This window comes from Prorops nasuta, unplaced genomic scaffold (genome assembly GCF_024137725.1).
Source record: "Prorops nasuta isolate Cenicafe-Biocafe unplaced genomic scaffold, Cenicafe_Pnas_1.2 PNAS00015, whole genome shotgun sequence".
Classification (NCBI taxonomy): domain Eukaryota; kingdom Metazoa; phylum Arthropoda; class Insecta; order Hymenoptera; family Bethylidae; genus Prorops; species Prorops nasuta.
Genome location: NW_027116812.1, coordinates 6,129,630 through 6,146,166, shown reverse-complemented (window position 1 = coordinate 6,146,166; position 16,537 = coordinate 6,129,630). Strand labels below are relative to the sequence as shown.

The following is a 16,537-nucleotide window of genomic DNA, read 5'->3' as shown; positions in this document are numbered from 1 at the left end:
TATTATACTGATTATTATTATGGAACGTTCGTTTTAACAAGACTAATAATTATATGCAGATACGACACGCATAGTATATACGATTAACGTCATTATTATTAGTATTATTATAGATGGACGATAATTAGGTACAAATTCTATCGATGCTATTGTCTTGCATCACAATTGCGAGATTAATCATCGTACAGTCATCGTTATATCCATAAGCAAATTCACTGCATATTTGTAATGTTTTTCAGAGGACTGCAGTTTCCTTATCTTTCCAAGAAAAAAGAAAGAACTTTTGATGGTTTTGCGAACCTTTGCTTTGACTATATAGCTAGACGTTACTTATACAAAGTTTCAAAATTTTACACTTACCAAATCAGAAAATTTAAAAAAATATTCTTATAGCACTTTCATTTCTCGAATAAAAAATTGTTAAGAACAGAAAATGTTGTATTTCGCAACTTTCTATTAATCTCCGAATTATTTAATTAAGCAATACCTGATTAATAAACGATCATTGATAGGACGTGTGGAAAAAAAAAATTTTTAATTAATTTATATATAAAAACCTTTTTATTAAAAACTGTCTGTGTACAAAATGATAAAAAAAGTATATTCGTAATATTAATCAGTCTATCTGTATTTCTCAGTTTTGCATGAACTAACAGGTCACCCTGAGTATAACTCTATCTATCATTACATCATAATTAGACGATTATTCATGGTACAGTGATCGTTCGCCAGAAGCGATAGATGTATTTTCGCTTCCCAACAAGAGGATTGTTCTCCAATTCCTCCTGATGAAAAAGAAGAATCAGAATTTAGGTGGTTCTCGATCATGTTTGCTTTGGCGATCGAGCTGGGGGCTAACTATATAAGGGGTGGGAGGAATGTAGCAGAAAAAATGGCACGAAAGGAAGATTTCGGTGTACCCTGACAAGATTAATTGCTGGTAACTTTCTCCTGGCGGATGCGTGTGTTTTACGCTAAAAAGCGACACGTGCATTATACACGTCCAGTCTTGAGACATCAGCACTCGGCACACAGCCGGCACAATAATGTGCAACGCTTGATCGATGTCGCGAGATAACTGTCTTCTTTAAAGTTTGCGAGCCGAGCTCACCGCCCCTCAACTTTGTAGACGGTGATGAGAGCGATGAAAAATAAAACGCAGCAACGAAGAAAGTCGACGAGCTCCACAGGGGACTCGTATATATTACATATTACGCGTACATGCTCGCTCTAATTACCAATAATAATCATAATAATATAATACATCTCCTTTTAACGCTATACAACAGGCCACTCTTGGAAAATGTAAAATCAGATTCGTTTCACAGTGGCGAGGTCGACAAGTGCCAATTGTGCCCTTAAAAGGGAACGACTCTAATAACCCCCTCGACCACACCGACAACAATAATATTGTCCGCTTCGCGTTCCTTTCTGATTAAAAAGAAAAAAAAATTAACACGTATGTGTGACTTCGTTACGTCACGATTAAACTCTACACTCGCGTACGAGCTTTGGAAAACCAAGTCAGGTGTGTAACAAAGCAATGTACGGGATAATTAATTATCTTCGGATGGTTTGGCGAGCGAGAGAGCGAGGAATCTGAATTTTTTGCACAACGCGAGTTGGGATGACGAAGTTGATAATTCAATGAAATTTCGTCGGTATTACAAGTCAAAAGCGATATCGAAAGATGGTCAATGCGTGTAAAATTCGTGATTCGTCACGCGAAGCTCGCGTCTATTCTTTAATGAGAGCGCGGAATGGGTTTACAGGATATTGCAGCGTGTGTGTGTGTGTGTACCTATGTATATATGCGTGTATGTGGTATATTGCATATATGTATATAGGGTCACTGATAAAAGGAATGAAACGATTAAATTTTGCTTGACGCAAGAGGGGCTTTTACAGTGACAAGGGCACCTTGCGCATTGTGGATATTCGGACAGGGGATTCCTTTTAACGGTCTGTGAGTTGGCACCGCGGGCGGTACTCGGAACTCGGTGCAAATCGAAGTTCGCTATCGCCGCAAGTGCATCATCTTTCGCTTTAATGCCCTCCCTCGCGCTGTCCGCCCTTTTTGCTCGCCACTTAAATTTTCTCCACTTAACGAGCGTCATACGTTAAAAGCATTTGCGCTCCTAACTTTCGGTCGAAACACACCACTAACGCACTGGTCCATTAAACTCTCATGTTAGTCGAAACGAGAAACGCCAGAGGAATTATACCACCTTCGTTTCTTCTTCTTCTTCTTCTTCTTCTTTATCGCACGTAGGAGTATCCGGAATTTATACCTTTATCGACAAAAAAGATAATACTCGGCGCTGCTTCGTTATGTTTGGCTAAAAGTAACTATTTATTACAGGCTCTCTTAGATCGCAGACACTGTGAACTCTCATGGAGGAGCGCGAGCCGTGTTCGTTTAATTTAATTTCTTCAAATATAATACGTAAAAGTATCATCAATCAATGATTGTTCTGGGGAAGATTAATGACTGCTTTATGAGGCCTCGGAAACAATGGGGATTTTATTGAAGTTTTCGTTGGTCAATGTGGGACAATGATGCTCTCTATCATATAACTGCGTAACGATCTCTTTCATAGAGCTGTACTATACGTACGAGGATGTTGACCGAGCGTCGAGTGCTATCGAACTGCGTGTCAACAAAGGCTCGGGCGTTCGAGGGCCGCGAGGGGAGCGCTTCGGCGTACATACGGACGTACTACGTATTCGCGTGCATAACGTAACAGTCGAACGGTCTGCGCGTCATCGATTCCCTTTTCTCATTTTAGACGGAAAGTACGAAGCATCTCTCGATCAAGGTCCAAAATTAACCTGTCAGGAAGGAGTGGCGGATGTTCACCGGGATTCGTGCTCAGCTATACGGTTGGCTTGTCAGGTGTACCGTGCACGCGTGTGTCTTCGTGTTCAGGAACAAATGTAAGAGGCGTAGAAAATTGTTGGACGTCGGTGCGTAGGAAGAAAAAACACATCCTACCGCGAAATACTACTTGCCGCTGTGTGTTTTTGTGTCTCGTGAGTGGGCGAAAAATCTTCTTTACCGACAGACCGCCCGGTTCCTTTGCTACTCCCTCTTCCGACACGTAATATATATCCTATAACATGATTAATCGAGCCCACTGTGGATGGTCTGACCTTATTTGCAAGATGATTTCGATTAAACGATTTCACCGCGACCAAAGTGCAAACGATACGCTCGTAAATTGTACGAAATTAACCGGAAGTTGACGCTTTCAAAGTTGCAGACCATACTCTGTAGCTCTCTTTGTTTCGCTATCGGGCGTAAGCGATATTTCTCTTAGAGAGATCCAGAGATAACGAGTTTCGTGATCGATCTGTATCGCTGTTCCGCGACCAAACGGTTCTTCGCGAAGAACGTGCGTTGGCTGACGTTAACGCTATAATACAATGTATAAGGTGCTACGTGTGACTGCACCTAATCATTAACCTAAATAACGTAGCTTGTCATTGACTCGGTTCCATCAAGCGATCGGTTAACCTATAAACACGTTCTCATCGATTATCGACCGTGGCAATCGACGATGAATCATTGAGAATCTCGTCATTACCGGCCGAAGCCGTCAATTATCATTGTTCTGTCGTACCGAGAAATCATTGAAAATCGTGAAAAATCGCGAACCGCTCGGCCTCGCCACATGCACACATATGTATACCCTCTTTAGAGTTAGATCCGGTTGGAGGATATCAGATTAGAGAATAAAAATGCACGCGATTTCTTCACTTCTTCTTCGCAAACTGTAACTCCTTACGTAAGCCACTTTCTTCCTACCGCCGAGGGGGTCTTAAGACTGATTTTTTCCACGTACATTCGATAATCTAGATCTTATCCGTCAAAGTAATTATCCCTCTCGCAGGTAATCAAAGATTTATCACCTGTTTGCTGGAACAAAAGCGCGGAAAGCTTGTCGTGATTAAGATCAACCCTGATTGCCTCTAACCGAATTTCCAAATTAATTATTTTGATTTATGCCTTTTCAATGCTACATTCGTACGTGAGATAATTAAGCGGGCTTTAAACAATTAACAGCTCCTTTTTGGGAGGGCTCTTAAATTTCGCGTCTGATGGCTCCACTTGGTTTCAGCCGCCAGCCAGTTATATCGCGAAGCTGCGTGTGTAGTGGTAAAAATGCTCAATTGGCAGTGTTTGGGTTTAGATGGTATTGTGTGTATCGTGGCCCGGCCACGATCGCCTCTCACCCACGCGACAAGCCATGCGTGACCGTACCACCTTCCACCGTTCCTCTGGATCATTGATCCCTGTGCTCCGTGGATACTCGCCTCCTTTAAAAGCAAAAATATATGGAGCACTCGGAAATACTCGATCCTTATATATATTAATCACTTTTTTTCTTTATCCCTTTTTTTTGTATATTTATCCTTTTACTTTCTCTCCGTACTCAAATCACTCAAATAACTTCAAATTCGTTCTGCGTCCGTTGAAATCATTTCGCGCTATTCAGAATTATGCGTCAATGGACGTATATCACACTGTAAAATCCATCGTGCTCCAAGCTATTAATATTATTCCATCCCTACACCCGATCTCTTTATGGAAAAATCATTATACTGCGTTGTGTTATTGTACAAAATGTTTATATCAATACTGAACATCATTATACAATTCAAGCAAATAAAACTACAACGTGAGAGCTGTGCGTTTACAATAATCTAAATAACTAATAATTTCACAGTGATAACTACATTAAATTGTTTATTGATATTTTATTTCGATCGAGAGAAACTGCCAAGAAACTATTTCGCAATAATTATGAAATTGTACTTTATGGTTTACAGTGCAAATGTACGAGACACAGTCTGGATTGTATATATACATATGCTCACGATTGTCTTTGTAATGCTAAATATTTTTTCTAGCTTAGTCTAAGCAGGAGAGTGGTTCAGATTGAATTTGTCCAAATGTACAAAGTGTATAGCGCTTTCATCGACAGATATATATGTTAATCGAACGGAGGGACTTTTCGCGAGGCTTGCCAGGGAGATTTGTAATTAGACGAAAGTAGCGTGTAGACACAGGAGAATCCCGATAGTGGAGAAACCAGACATTCATGCTCTATTAAGCATGCAACGTCCTTGTGCCATCGTGTGACAATAATTTAAATAATTGGTTAAACTCTCGCCGACAAACAGTCTTTTTGTCTACGTCTATACTCAATATTTTTGAGAAAAACTGTTGCAATAAATGTTTATTCCAACCTTAAATAAAACATCCTAATTATAATTCTAGAAAGTTTGGAGTATTGTATGTGAAAATTAGTAACTCCATACAAGTTTTTATCCATTCCCGACAATATTTTAAATCCATGTATATATGCTTTAAATTTTGATACTTTGTACGATATACGTATAACAATTTTCTTCTTTTTCAAGTACGATGATTTTGAGGCATGAAAACCATCAACTAAATAATATTCAACATCCAACAATTTTACTATCCATGTAATTCTGTTAACTGCACAAAATATTCGCTGAAAAAAATCACATGACTACGGAAGAAGATGGATTTTTATCGCATCTATAAGAGCATATAATAAAACATATATACTAATTTCATTCTCCGGTAGCATCATCGCGAATGCGAAATATTGCGAAAGACAGCAGCGTGATATCACAACTAAAAATAGATTTCATAGACGGATAGGAGATTTTGGGCGACAAAATGCTCGTTCCGTTGAGAATCTCCGTCGAAAAAAGTTGTATAACTTTCTGCGAATTAAAGAGTAGAAAATTCAGCTTTATGCAAAAGTAGAAAGTGCAATGACCGTGAGAGGGAGCCATCAGAATTTTAAAGTCAAGAACTCACTTTCTTCCTGGAGCTAATCGGGGTCCAGCCGGACGGTTCAAGTTTTCGGAGATCACGAAGCAAAGAACGAGCGTGAGCTCCGTGTTTGGCATAAGCGGAGTACGAGCGCTGCGCATCCAATAATTAAGGATGGAGCCGGATAAGAATAATTATTATTGAAATTGGAGATTTCGAGGGCGAATCGGCGCTTTTGATTGGAGCGCGCACAAAGCTCGTGAGGATGACGTGGTCGCCGGCGATCGGTTGTTCCGCACGGCGCACGGGAGTCTTAACGAGCTGCGGAAGGTAGCGATTATCGTGAAATTAGCCCCGCAGCGGGCGGACGGACCGGACGCCCGGTGCGAGGCGGTGAGTTTGCTCTGGAGCGCGCGAGCCTCGCAAAACGAGGTGTCGGCGTGATTGCATCGCGGGAAAAAAATAAATGAAACGCTGCGTGAAAAAGGAGCGGAGAAAAATGAGATTATACCGGAGGATAAAGAATAATTTACCACAGCGTTAATTGGTACGTGCTTTGTGTGTTATAGGCTCGGGGATATCGGAGAGCAAATGTGACGCAAGGAACAATCGCGCCCATTGACACGAATCCACGTGGTTCCCCAAACGTGTTTTAACAGCGGTGCAGTACATGCAGTATATATATTTGAGACGCGGAACGTTGCGCGATAAGGCAAGCGCTAATCGTGTAGGAGGACTGACAGTATGCATTACCATCAGCTGTTTCCGCCCGTCTCCCATTTCCGTCTCTTAATAAGCGTCGAACACACCACCTTCGAATTTCCCAGAAATTTTCCTCTTATATATCAACCGCTATATTTTCTCTCCTTCTTTATATTTATTTCGCGAAAAATTAGAAAGCTCTCGATTTCGCAGGATTATACGCGAGAATTGGTATTTCCTATTTTTATACTCGTGGTACGCGTATATATATACTCCAGTTGATAGGAGCTATGCGGAAGCTGCGTTGATTTCGGAAGCCACGCGAGACAGTCTTAACGAGAAAATTGCATTACCCGAGAATCCTGGCTCTGCTCCGCGGTGTGCTCTACTGTATATATATATGCTCTGCAAGACTCGCTGACCTTTGACCTCTGCTTATAAGCAGTGCAATAGCCTCACCCTATTCTTTATTTGGTTAAAATATTGCCAGCGCTAGGCTTTTTAGGTCTCCCTAGTTATGTAACGCTTTTAAGGGTAAAGCATAGTCGTTCTACTTACGTCAAGGCACCGTTTCCAAGCGTTTTATGAAAGATCGTACGATAACGATATTTGTAATACGCAATCGCGTCGTGCTGCCACGAACGAAAATATACTATATTGTGGAATAATAATTATACACGTATACGTGTATCTCGTATGATTTAAATATACGTGGCTCTGTTTGTAATAATTTCGAAGCATCTCTGATAAGGCCGAAAACTCGTTCGTTGGCAAAATTTCAGTGCTCGCGTGGATATCTTTTGGCACGAGTGAAGGGAAAGCAGCTATTAATTGCCAGTATGATCCGTATATATAATATGCAGATGATTCTTCAAATAATAATTATATACGTTGAAGAGTGCTGAAAAAAGACTCGGCAGGATCTTATACGTTGCCCATAGCATTAATTTATCAGCCAGTTTTTAAATAAACGTCTTGTACCATATAGTCTTCGTATCATTTTTTTCAAAATTATACCTCGTTCTTAACGAAATACCAGTGCTATACCTTTATCTCATCTTATTATTAGAATAAAAAATCTAACAATGAGGAAGATACAGGAATCGATAAGGCCATGCAGGTAGGTACGAATTTCCTGTTTTCTTTTATAAATCAACACTTTGTACCGGGGAAAACAAGACCAGCATTAAAGATAAAAAAAGGGAGAGGATCAAAGGGTTGCATTGAACTTGGTTCTTTTTCGCGCTTACCCGGAGAATGCGCAGGTATTACAGCTAACACGATACTACCATTATTAATACTAATCTGATCTGGAGAATCTCTTTGGCAAAGTCGTGAAAGCCGACATTCTCTTTATTTGAGATTACTTCCCATCCGATTTTCCTCGATTATGGTCGATAATCCAATAATGTAATTAAGCAGAGTGCTCGAGGATTGGCTGATAATCCGCAAACCGGAAATGATATCGATCGTTAAGCGCATCCTTCGATGCGTGTACCGATCTATGACGTCGAAATAAGAAACGATGTTGCGGCTTTCTCTGTTGGAAAAACCCTCACGATTTTGTCGATCAGTGGAATCCATTATGGTTCTATGGTTATCGAAACTGGCATGTGCGAGAGAGAGGAAGTAAAATCGATTAGAGAAACGCGCGAGCGACCATTATTTACGTTACACGGCGAATTCTTGATAGAATATATATATATATAGCATAAATCTTGAGGTTTTCCTCAGAGATTATCGCTTTGCTTTAAAGTCAAGATTGTTCGCCATTCGCGTATCCGCAGTGACCTTAAGGAGCTAACGATCGTTAGTATATCGAAGAAAGTGAGCTCGGTCATTAAGTTCTGTTTTCAATGTCATTCGCGTCCGTTAGCAATTTCGGAATTACGAGTAATGTTAATGAGGGTTTATAGAAAAAATTAGAGTTCCATCATTAAACTCTCTGATCAAAGTCATTCGCGTTCGTTCGTAACTTTGGAATTACGAGTGCAGTTGTATGAATTTTTTACGGCAAAGAGAACGAGTTGTATCATTAACTCTCGCTGTGTACAACCAGGATAAAAAGTTTAGTGTCACCAGTGTGTAAAAATAGTTCTTCTAAGATTGTTTAATGACACAAAGTTTTTGATTTATTTATTTACAGAATTTGTTGTAATATACATATTTTTAAAGTTTAAACAAAATAAATATAAAATTTAATTATTTTATTTGTTTATGACTTCCATGCCAAAAAGTAGGATGTTACTCAAACATAATTAAAATCACATTAATTAAAATTTTTTAAAAATCTAAGAAAATATTTATAGGCGAGGTGCACTGCTGTATTAAATTCTCTTTGCAATGTTGTTCGCCTTCGCTGTTCGCAATTTCAGAATTACGAGTGCTATTGTAAGAGGGTTTTCAGGGCAGGGTGAATATGCGAAGAGAACGATTGTAATTGACCACGGGCAGTTTCATATTCGAATTATTACATATAATGTGTGGTTTGTAAACTTTGCGTGGCCTTCGACAGGACTATAAGTTAGCGAACAACAACACCTTTTATCTCGTTGTTGGTGCTCTCAGGCTTTCTATACATCGCCGCTACTATATAGAATATAGCCCCTGCCCTGTCGAGACTTTTCCTTCCGAGCTCGAGGAAATCGACGGGGAAACGCGAGCGTGGGCAGAGTGTGGGTCTCTCGACCACTGTACACAATCGGAGCACACAGCGGTGTCTCATTCAAAACTTCTACTCGTTTCTCATTATCCATTGTAAAGTTCAGTTTCGAAATGGAATCGGACAACCAGATACGCCTCACCGGCTGCTGAAAGATTAATTACAAAAACTGCTTCACAAAACGCTAACACTGTAGGCTCACGTTTCGTTTTACGTATATATATGTATATATGTGTGCGCATGCATAAACCGCTCAAAATCCATAAGAAAAATGACATAAACTTTATACTTCATACGCGATTCCTAGAGCAGCCTAATATCGCTCTTTGTGAATGACGAGTTTTTAAATCCTCCTACCCCAATCCAATGAATCAAATATATAAAGATCCAAGAAGAAATACAATGAATTTTGAAAAAACTATATAACAAAATATAAGTATACTTAGGTGCTTGATCTAAAAATATAAACTAAATAATCTATATATAAACAATTATATTTAAAAATAGAGACTTTTACCTAATTTCCAAGTTTAATTCTCATATGAGAAAACTTGTTATAAAAATATCCATAATACTGTAAGATTTTTATTCACAATCCAGTGACTCCACTATGATAAAGAATTTTTTCTTGAAATTTTTTTCATTAATCCGAATCTTGAGCTCAGCACACCCCCGTAGATAAGATAATGGCGAGGAAGGAAGGAAGGAATAGAAGAGAAGAGTATAGAGGAGTGTAGAGGCGCGGGAGAGGAGGTTCGAAGGAGTAGTGGCGAGTCGCGGCGTTCTATCGTGCCCCACTACCACGTGGGCCGCGCGGTGGTTTTATGTGAAAGTAAGTCTTACAGTTGACTGAGAACGCGTGCCCGTGGTCCTGGTTAGCCGCGGACGTGGTGGAAGAGCGTTGCGGAGCCGAAGCAGCCGGGGGTACACACCGTAAGCCGTACACGCTGTGCCGCGCCACGAGTCAACGGCCAACGGACGCTTTGCTTGGCGGACACTTTGCCAGACGCCGTGCCTTAGAGCGGACCTTCCCGAGACGGAGTGTCGCCAAAGCATCGCATCAACACTCTTCTCTGCTTCTCCTCTACACGCACGCTACGACGAAACGCATCAACGACTTCTTATCCATTCTTCTCCTCTCTTTCTCTATCTCTTTCTCTCTTTTCTCCGTCTGCATCGAGAAAAACGAGAAGAACCCGTGCCTCGATAAGCCCAAGGACGCGAAAGCTACGCAGGAAAGGACCAAAAGTCGTACAAGGATATCAAGTGTCGCGGAAGTGCACGCAAGGACACTGCAAGGACGACGAAATTTCGTCGTTGGCATCCTTGCCAAATTTTGCCAGGATCATTAATCGAGCTGACTCCCTTTCGTGGCTTCTCCAGGGGAGGAGTTTCGGACGTTCATGTTATCGTTAAACAATTGTTAAGGACAGATTTGGACGTTGGCAGGCAGAGTGGTTCGATAGTGAAAGTTACGTTCGGACTTTGTTTTCACGCGAAAACTCGTGGTTATCTTTGTGGTTCTGGATCGGTGTGATTGCTACAGTGGAAAAGTGAAGATTGCGAGGATGAGGGAGGCGGTGGTTATTACCGCATGCTTCCTGGGACTGGTCTTAGCCGGCAGTCCCAGATTACCCAGAACTTCCGCCGATCAGCGCAGTATACGAAATGCACACATCAGCAATATCACTGGTAATCTCCTACCACCGCACACTCGTACCTCTCAGAGAAATAGGTAAATTTTCCTGTATACATACATATATACGTATATATATGTTTTAACCTCATTTCTTCGCTTTTATTTTCTTACGCTCAATTAATTTATTCTCAATTTCATCATATCCAATGTTTTCCAACGGATGGAACACGACAGCTTTGGGAATCGAAACGCGGTATTATCGGAAAACATTTCTTTTATCGAAGAAACATCGTGTTTTGTATACCGCATAAATATACAAGCGTCGATTCTAACAAATTTTCTCAAAATATTGCACAATCGTGAAACACGAATGTTGGTGAATGTTAATTGGTGATGTTTTGGAGGTGATGGAATTAAACGAGTGGAGAAAGATGTAAGAGTGGAATTAGGTTTACTGCGAACTACGCGAGGGGCTTGTCGTAACGAAATTTCGAAATTAATCGTGCATGTCATGTAGAGCATTTGAAAGTATTACATATGTCGATCGAGTAGCATGTATAATTTACGCTAGAGTCGACTTTCTTTTGTATATGAACGTATTTTAAAATTTATAAATAATTTTAACACTGCGTTCTTCGAATGACAAAAATTTTGACCAATCGTCGATAAATTTCGAGTAATTCAAAATTTAATAATGTAATTCTTATCGTACGGCTCGCCATCGATATAATATTACACTCGAAAGTTACAAAGCTATTGAGTAATTTGTCAATGTGTCTTCTTATGGATGTTATTTTTATATCCTGTGAATTATAACAAATAATATAGAATTAAAAAACGAATGTAACGCGCGTTGCAATGCAGAATCGGTTGGGTTTCTCTAAATGATAAAAAAGTAAACAAGACAAGAAATCGCTGGCACTGCATGATCGCCAAAATTGAGTCGGCGGAATGGAGTCTATAATTTCACCTCAACTTGACGTTTTACGGACGGAAAGGAGTGTTTTGAGAAAGTGAAACGGGCCTCGCTTTAATAAAGATTCGCGCGTCTCTAGCCAGTTATTTCGATCGTCCAGCAACGTCAGCAGCAGTAGCAGAAACCGATGGATTTTACCAAACGCGCGTATACAACTTACAGAATTTTTAGATTAGAATTTTACGACCAGAGAAACTTTTCCAAGGTCGCATAGCAACCCGATACGGTTTACTTCCCCAGTTTTAATGATTCTAATTTATGACGAATTTCGATCGCGATAAATATCTCCGTGAAAATTAAAAAAATTAAAAAAAGAAAGAAAGAAAAATATTCAATACTTTCCCTGCTTGGAGAAAGAAAATTCCAGAGTTGTGTCGCGTGTCTGGTGGAAATTTGCGTAGAGCTGTAAATTATTCTAACAGTCGTCTCAACGCAAGTTAAACTATGTAAATGTACGTTAGTCTATAAAGTTTAATAACAAAAAATAACACTGTTACCCGAATGAGAGTAAAACTGAAGGTTTTTGCAAATTCAAATAATTTCGTTAGGTGAATAGGAAGAAAAATAATTTTCCAGTAATAAAAGGCAGTTGCATGGGAGTTTGAAGGAGAGATTATTCACAGTTGGATAAATGCTGTGTAAAATCGAACGTTTCGTTAGAATTTGTAGAGAGTCTGGGCGTTGAGAAAATCCTTGAGTGGGAGGAATCTCTTTGTGTTGGAGCACAGGTGGTTGATGATGCCTCCGATGCAATTGTAATTGGCCAGTATCCTCTGGCATTCCATACTCTCTTCCTTCGTCAAACTTTTTCTTCCTTCCTTTGTTTCTCGCGGGCACGACCAGCCAGCTTGTCGTGCGAGCCATGCATGCGGAGAATAGAAAAGCAATGAAAAGATGCATGGGGGGAGGCGGGGGGGGGGGGGGGATAAGAATGAAAAGAAGAAGAGGTACGACGCGCAATTAAACGGAAAGGCGATTCCGCGATTTATGTGTAAGCTTCGCTGCCTTCGCACGTTCACCACGCATATAATGATGCAGTTATTGCTCCAGTTTTTCCTACCTCGCGCTGCTTCGCTTTTACTCGGAAGCAATATCCTAGCATTTTGCTCACGCATTACCTTTAGTGCGAAAAACTATGACAAATCTCACTAACGTTCGCCAATATTCGCTCTACTCGCAAATCTAATTATTCAGAGTTAACCTTCTTTTTCTACTTGGACGCATTATTCTAATACAAACTCCTTTTTCTACCGAGTCGTACAATTCTAAGATAACCTTCTTTTTCTACTTAGGCGTTACCATTCACGCTATAAATCTACTCGACGCGCTCGTCGACCTCTTCTCCTTACGAATCCTGCGAAAAATCTACCAACTATTTTTCTTCTCCTTTTTCCTCGCTTCATTTCTATCATTTATTTTCACTTTCTCCTTCGTCTATCAACTACCTCATCAAAATCTGAAGTAAAAGTCCTTTTTGCCAGATAAGATCCTATCCGGTTCAGTTGCTTGATCGATGCTAAAACTACACTGTGTACTTATAAGCTTCGCTTTTTACAGCATACATTTTTTTGCTTAAATTCAAGCGAGTCGGCAAATGTAAAATGATCCGTGCTAGATCGTAAATTTTTCTGGCAAATTTCAGCGTTTCAATTTAGTAACAGTTTCTGTAAAATCACTTTAATCTGGTATAAAAAATACAAATATTTATTACGATTTCAATCTCGCGTTTTAACGCCAATTAAAAATCGATTTTTAACTGAATTTCTGACAAACGCTTGTTACAAGATTTATGCCATAAAACTGACACTCCCACGGAGAGATTATAATCCGTTTTGTATAAAGTAAACAAAGTGTGATCCTTCGTAAATGGCCAATCATCGATTTACCATAAATTAGTTATGCGCCACCTAAGGAACAGTTATTTAGCGGTACTAAAGCTATGCTCTTATAATTGGTACACGAAAGCCATTCGAATAACTGGATTAATATCGATTATACAACACGTTATGTTAATGATTCGACGTCTATTCGGAAGCATGCAAAAAGTGTTTGTGCTGTCTTCAAATTACTAATTAAAGCACGGCTAAAAACAGAAACGATGTAACACTCGAGACTCGAGCGTTATCGGGAAAGCAACAAATCGTGGACGTAGACACACGCGTGAATTAAAATTCATTTTCAGTTGGATTCGCGTTGATTGGTGATTGGAGAAAGAAGTAGGAAGAGAGCGGTGAGATAGCATCGCATGGGTGAATATATAAATTCGCGTCGAGATAGAAGTTGCGGTGTCGCGCGTGCCACGCGTCCTTCGCCACACCGAGAGACAATCTCGATCCTTGGCGTCCTACGCGCAAAATACCGGTTCGAGGGACCTTATTATCCTTATTCCAATGTATACATAGTATATCGAAGCAGCTATCAATCTTTGAACTTCAACTTCGTGCAATCCCGACTCGACCGAGCTTCAGCTTCAATCTCGACACACTTCTTATTTCATTTGCAAAATTTTTCACTCTCGAATCGATATTAAATATTTAAATATTCCTTTGAAAGTCGTCTCGAATAAAATATCGAGATTCTACGTCTCTGGTATATATATATATATACACATATATATTGAAGGAGCGAGGGTGACTGATATATAACAGTCAAACGTGAAAAATATAATTGTCGATGCTATTAACATTACACAGCTGTTACATTATAGCCACTCCCCCTCGTGTTTTCCCATTTAGCATACGTGTCGCGATCGATCTCGTAATTTTTCCCATGCTGCACGTGCCCTTGAGAGACAAGAATTTCAAGGAATAGAGAAAACGTAAATCAGATCATTCAAGATAATTTACATAACGGTACTCTATCATTAATCGCCGAACGAAACAGTGAGAACACCGTAAAACGACCGTAATTATCTCTTGATGTACTTTATTGCTAATTTCAATCATTAGATTTCTCAATAATCTATTTTTTATCTTGGAATTATAAAGTTAATCCAATAAAATCCCAATAAAGTATCAATCAAGCTATTGAATCGATAATCAATCTCATGAATCAACTATACAATACCACCCCTCGAATTATAATCACAAAACGTTAGAAATCATTAGGAAAGAAAGTGTACAAATTATTTGAGCCTGATGGTTCTCATCGTGCGCATGAATATTCCACCGAGAGAGGTTCCATTAATTGATTTTCATTTATTCAATGGCAATTTCTATTTTGCAGTGGAGAATCTTCGATTTACTCGTTGCGAAATTAAATTGACGGAATTTCTTTGTTTCTGGGTTGGAATTACCATAGATTGGATGATGGTACTATATATATATAGTTCAGTCAGAGTGTTAACGTTCATTAATTGATTTTCATTAGTCGAATGACTCGATCCTGCCTTTAATTTACTTTCGAGAGTCTTCGATTTACTCACTGCGAAATTGAATTGACAGAATTTCTTTGTTTCCGGGTTGGTATTAGCATAGATCGTACGATTGTATATACGATTCCTGTTAGGGCAGTCGAAACGAATGCGGGTTAAAACGGTAATAGGAGGGCATTGAGCGTCGAACGAAGCAAGCGCATCCGGTTTACTGCAGGCGTGGTGTAATAAGCTGCGGGTTGGAGAAAAAACGCGAGGGCACGATTTGGTTGAGGGAAAGAAACGGGCGAGACGATAACTCGCGCTACGAATGGCATCCGTTTCGACCGTTTCTCCGCAAATTGGAGTCGCGCGGCGAATTTCAAGCTTCGGACTTCGGTGCTCGTTTAATTAAGGCACTTTGTCTTGCAGGGCGCATGCAGCTTTATCGATTTCGGCGAAACACATCGCCCGATCGTCCCGCATAAACCTTTTCCATCCGATCGCCAAAAAACTTTCCCGTCCGAGTCGCCAAAATTTGCATTTTTATAGATAGCTCACGTAACAACTGTTGTCCTTTATCTCTTCTCTTTGTGCGATTTGCAGAAACAAAACAAAAGTGAACCAACCGAAAATATTCGTCCATTCTAATGCAAATAGGCGCTTTTCGTTCTTCCACTATAATATATATACACACGGTATATACTTGTCCATTGTGTTTTCTTATATTTTCGCGTGTTTTATTCTCGACCTTTTTATTCCTTTTGGTGCCGAGACTGTCGATTGAGAAACTGTCAGCTCGATTAGTAGTCAGTATAGAAACTTTAGGTTTGAAGCGTTAAGCATTGAAGTACACATTATGACAGAAGGGGAAATTCGGAACACGATAGCTCTTTAAAAGGCGCAGCGAATGCATTGTCGATAAATCCCGGGAGAAAGTGAGATAGCTAGTCGATAGAGAGAATTTCCTATTAGCGTTTGTTTGTGCCACGGCACAATGGAAGGACGCGTTGCATAAGGATCGAATCAGAAGCTACCGAATTCTGGTGCATCGTGAACACTGAACATTCCATTCAACTATACTATATTTACGTGTCGTGATAGTAAGTGAGCTAGTTAAACCTGCAGTCGACTCACCAAGTCTATTTTACTCGTTAGGTTAAGATACAAAAATTATTTTTTAATTATACGATAAACAAAATAATTATTTTCGTCTCGAGGATACGTTGCATCAGGATCGAGTTGGAAAATACCGAATTCTGATGCATGGTGATGAGCAAAGATTCCAATCAACTATTCATTAATTCTCGTGCAATTGTGAAATATTTAATCAGTCTATACTGATTCGTTTATTCAGTCACGAAAAAAATTAGTTTTTAATCGAAAGTTAA

At 39.8% G+C, this 16,537-nt stretch overlaps 1 protein-coding gene across 1 annotated transcript in view; it reads left to right on the top strand.

Moving 5' to 3' along the window:
- Positions 1 to 10,102: 10,102 nt before the first annotated feature.
- The window catches only part of LOC136778874 (peptidyl-prolyl cis-trans isomerase G-like), an 89,284-nt gene continuing 82,849 nt past the window's right edge, over positions 10,103 to 16,537 (top strand). Inside the window, exon 1 of the mRNA XM_066736021.1 lies at positions 10,103 to 10,914. Coding sequence (XP_066592118.1) covers positions 10,748 to 10,914 — 167 coding nt within the window. The 5' untranslated portion in view covers positions 10,103 to 10,747. The remainder of the gene's footprint in view (positions 10,915 to 16,537) is intronic.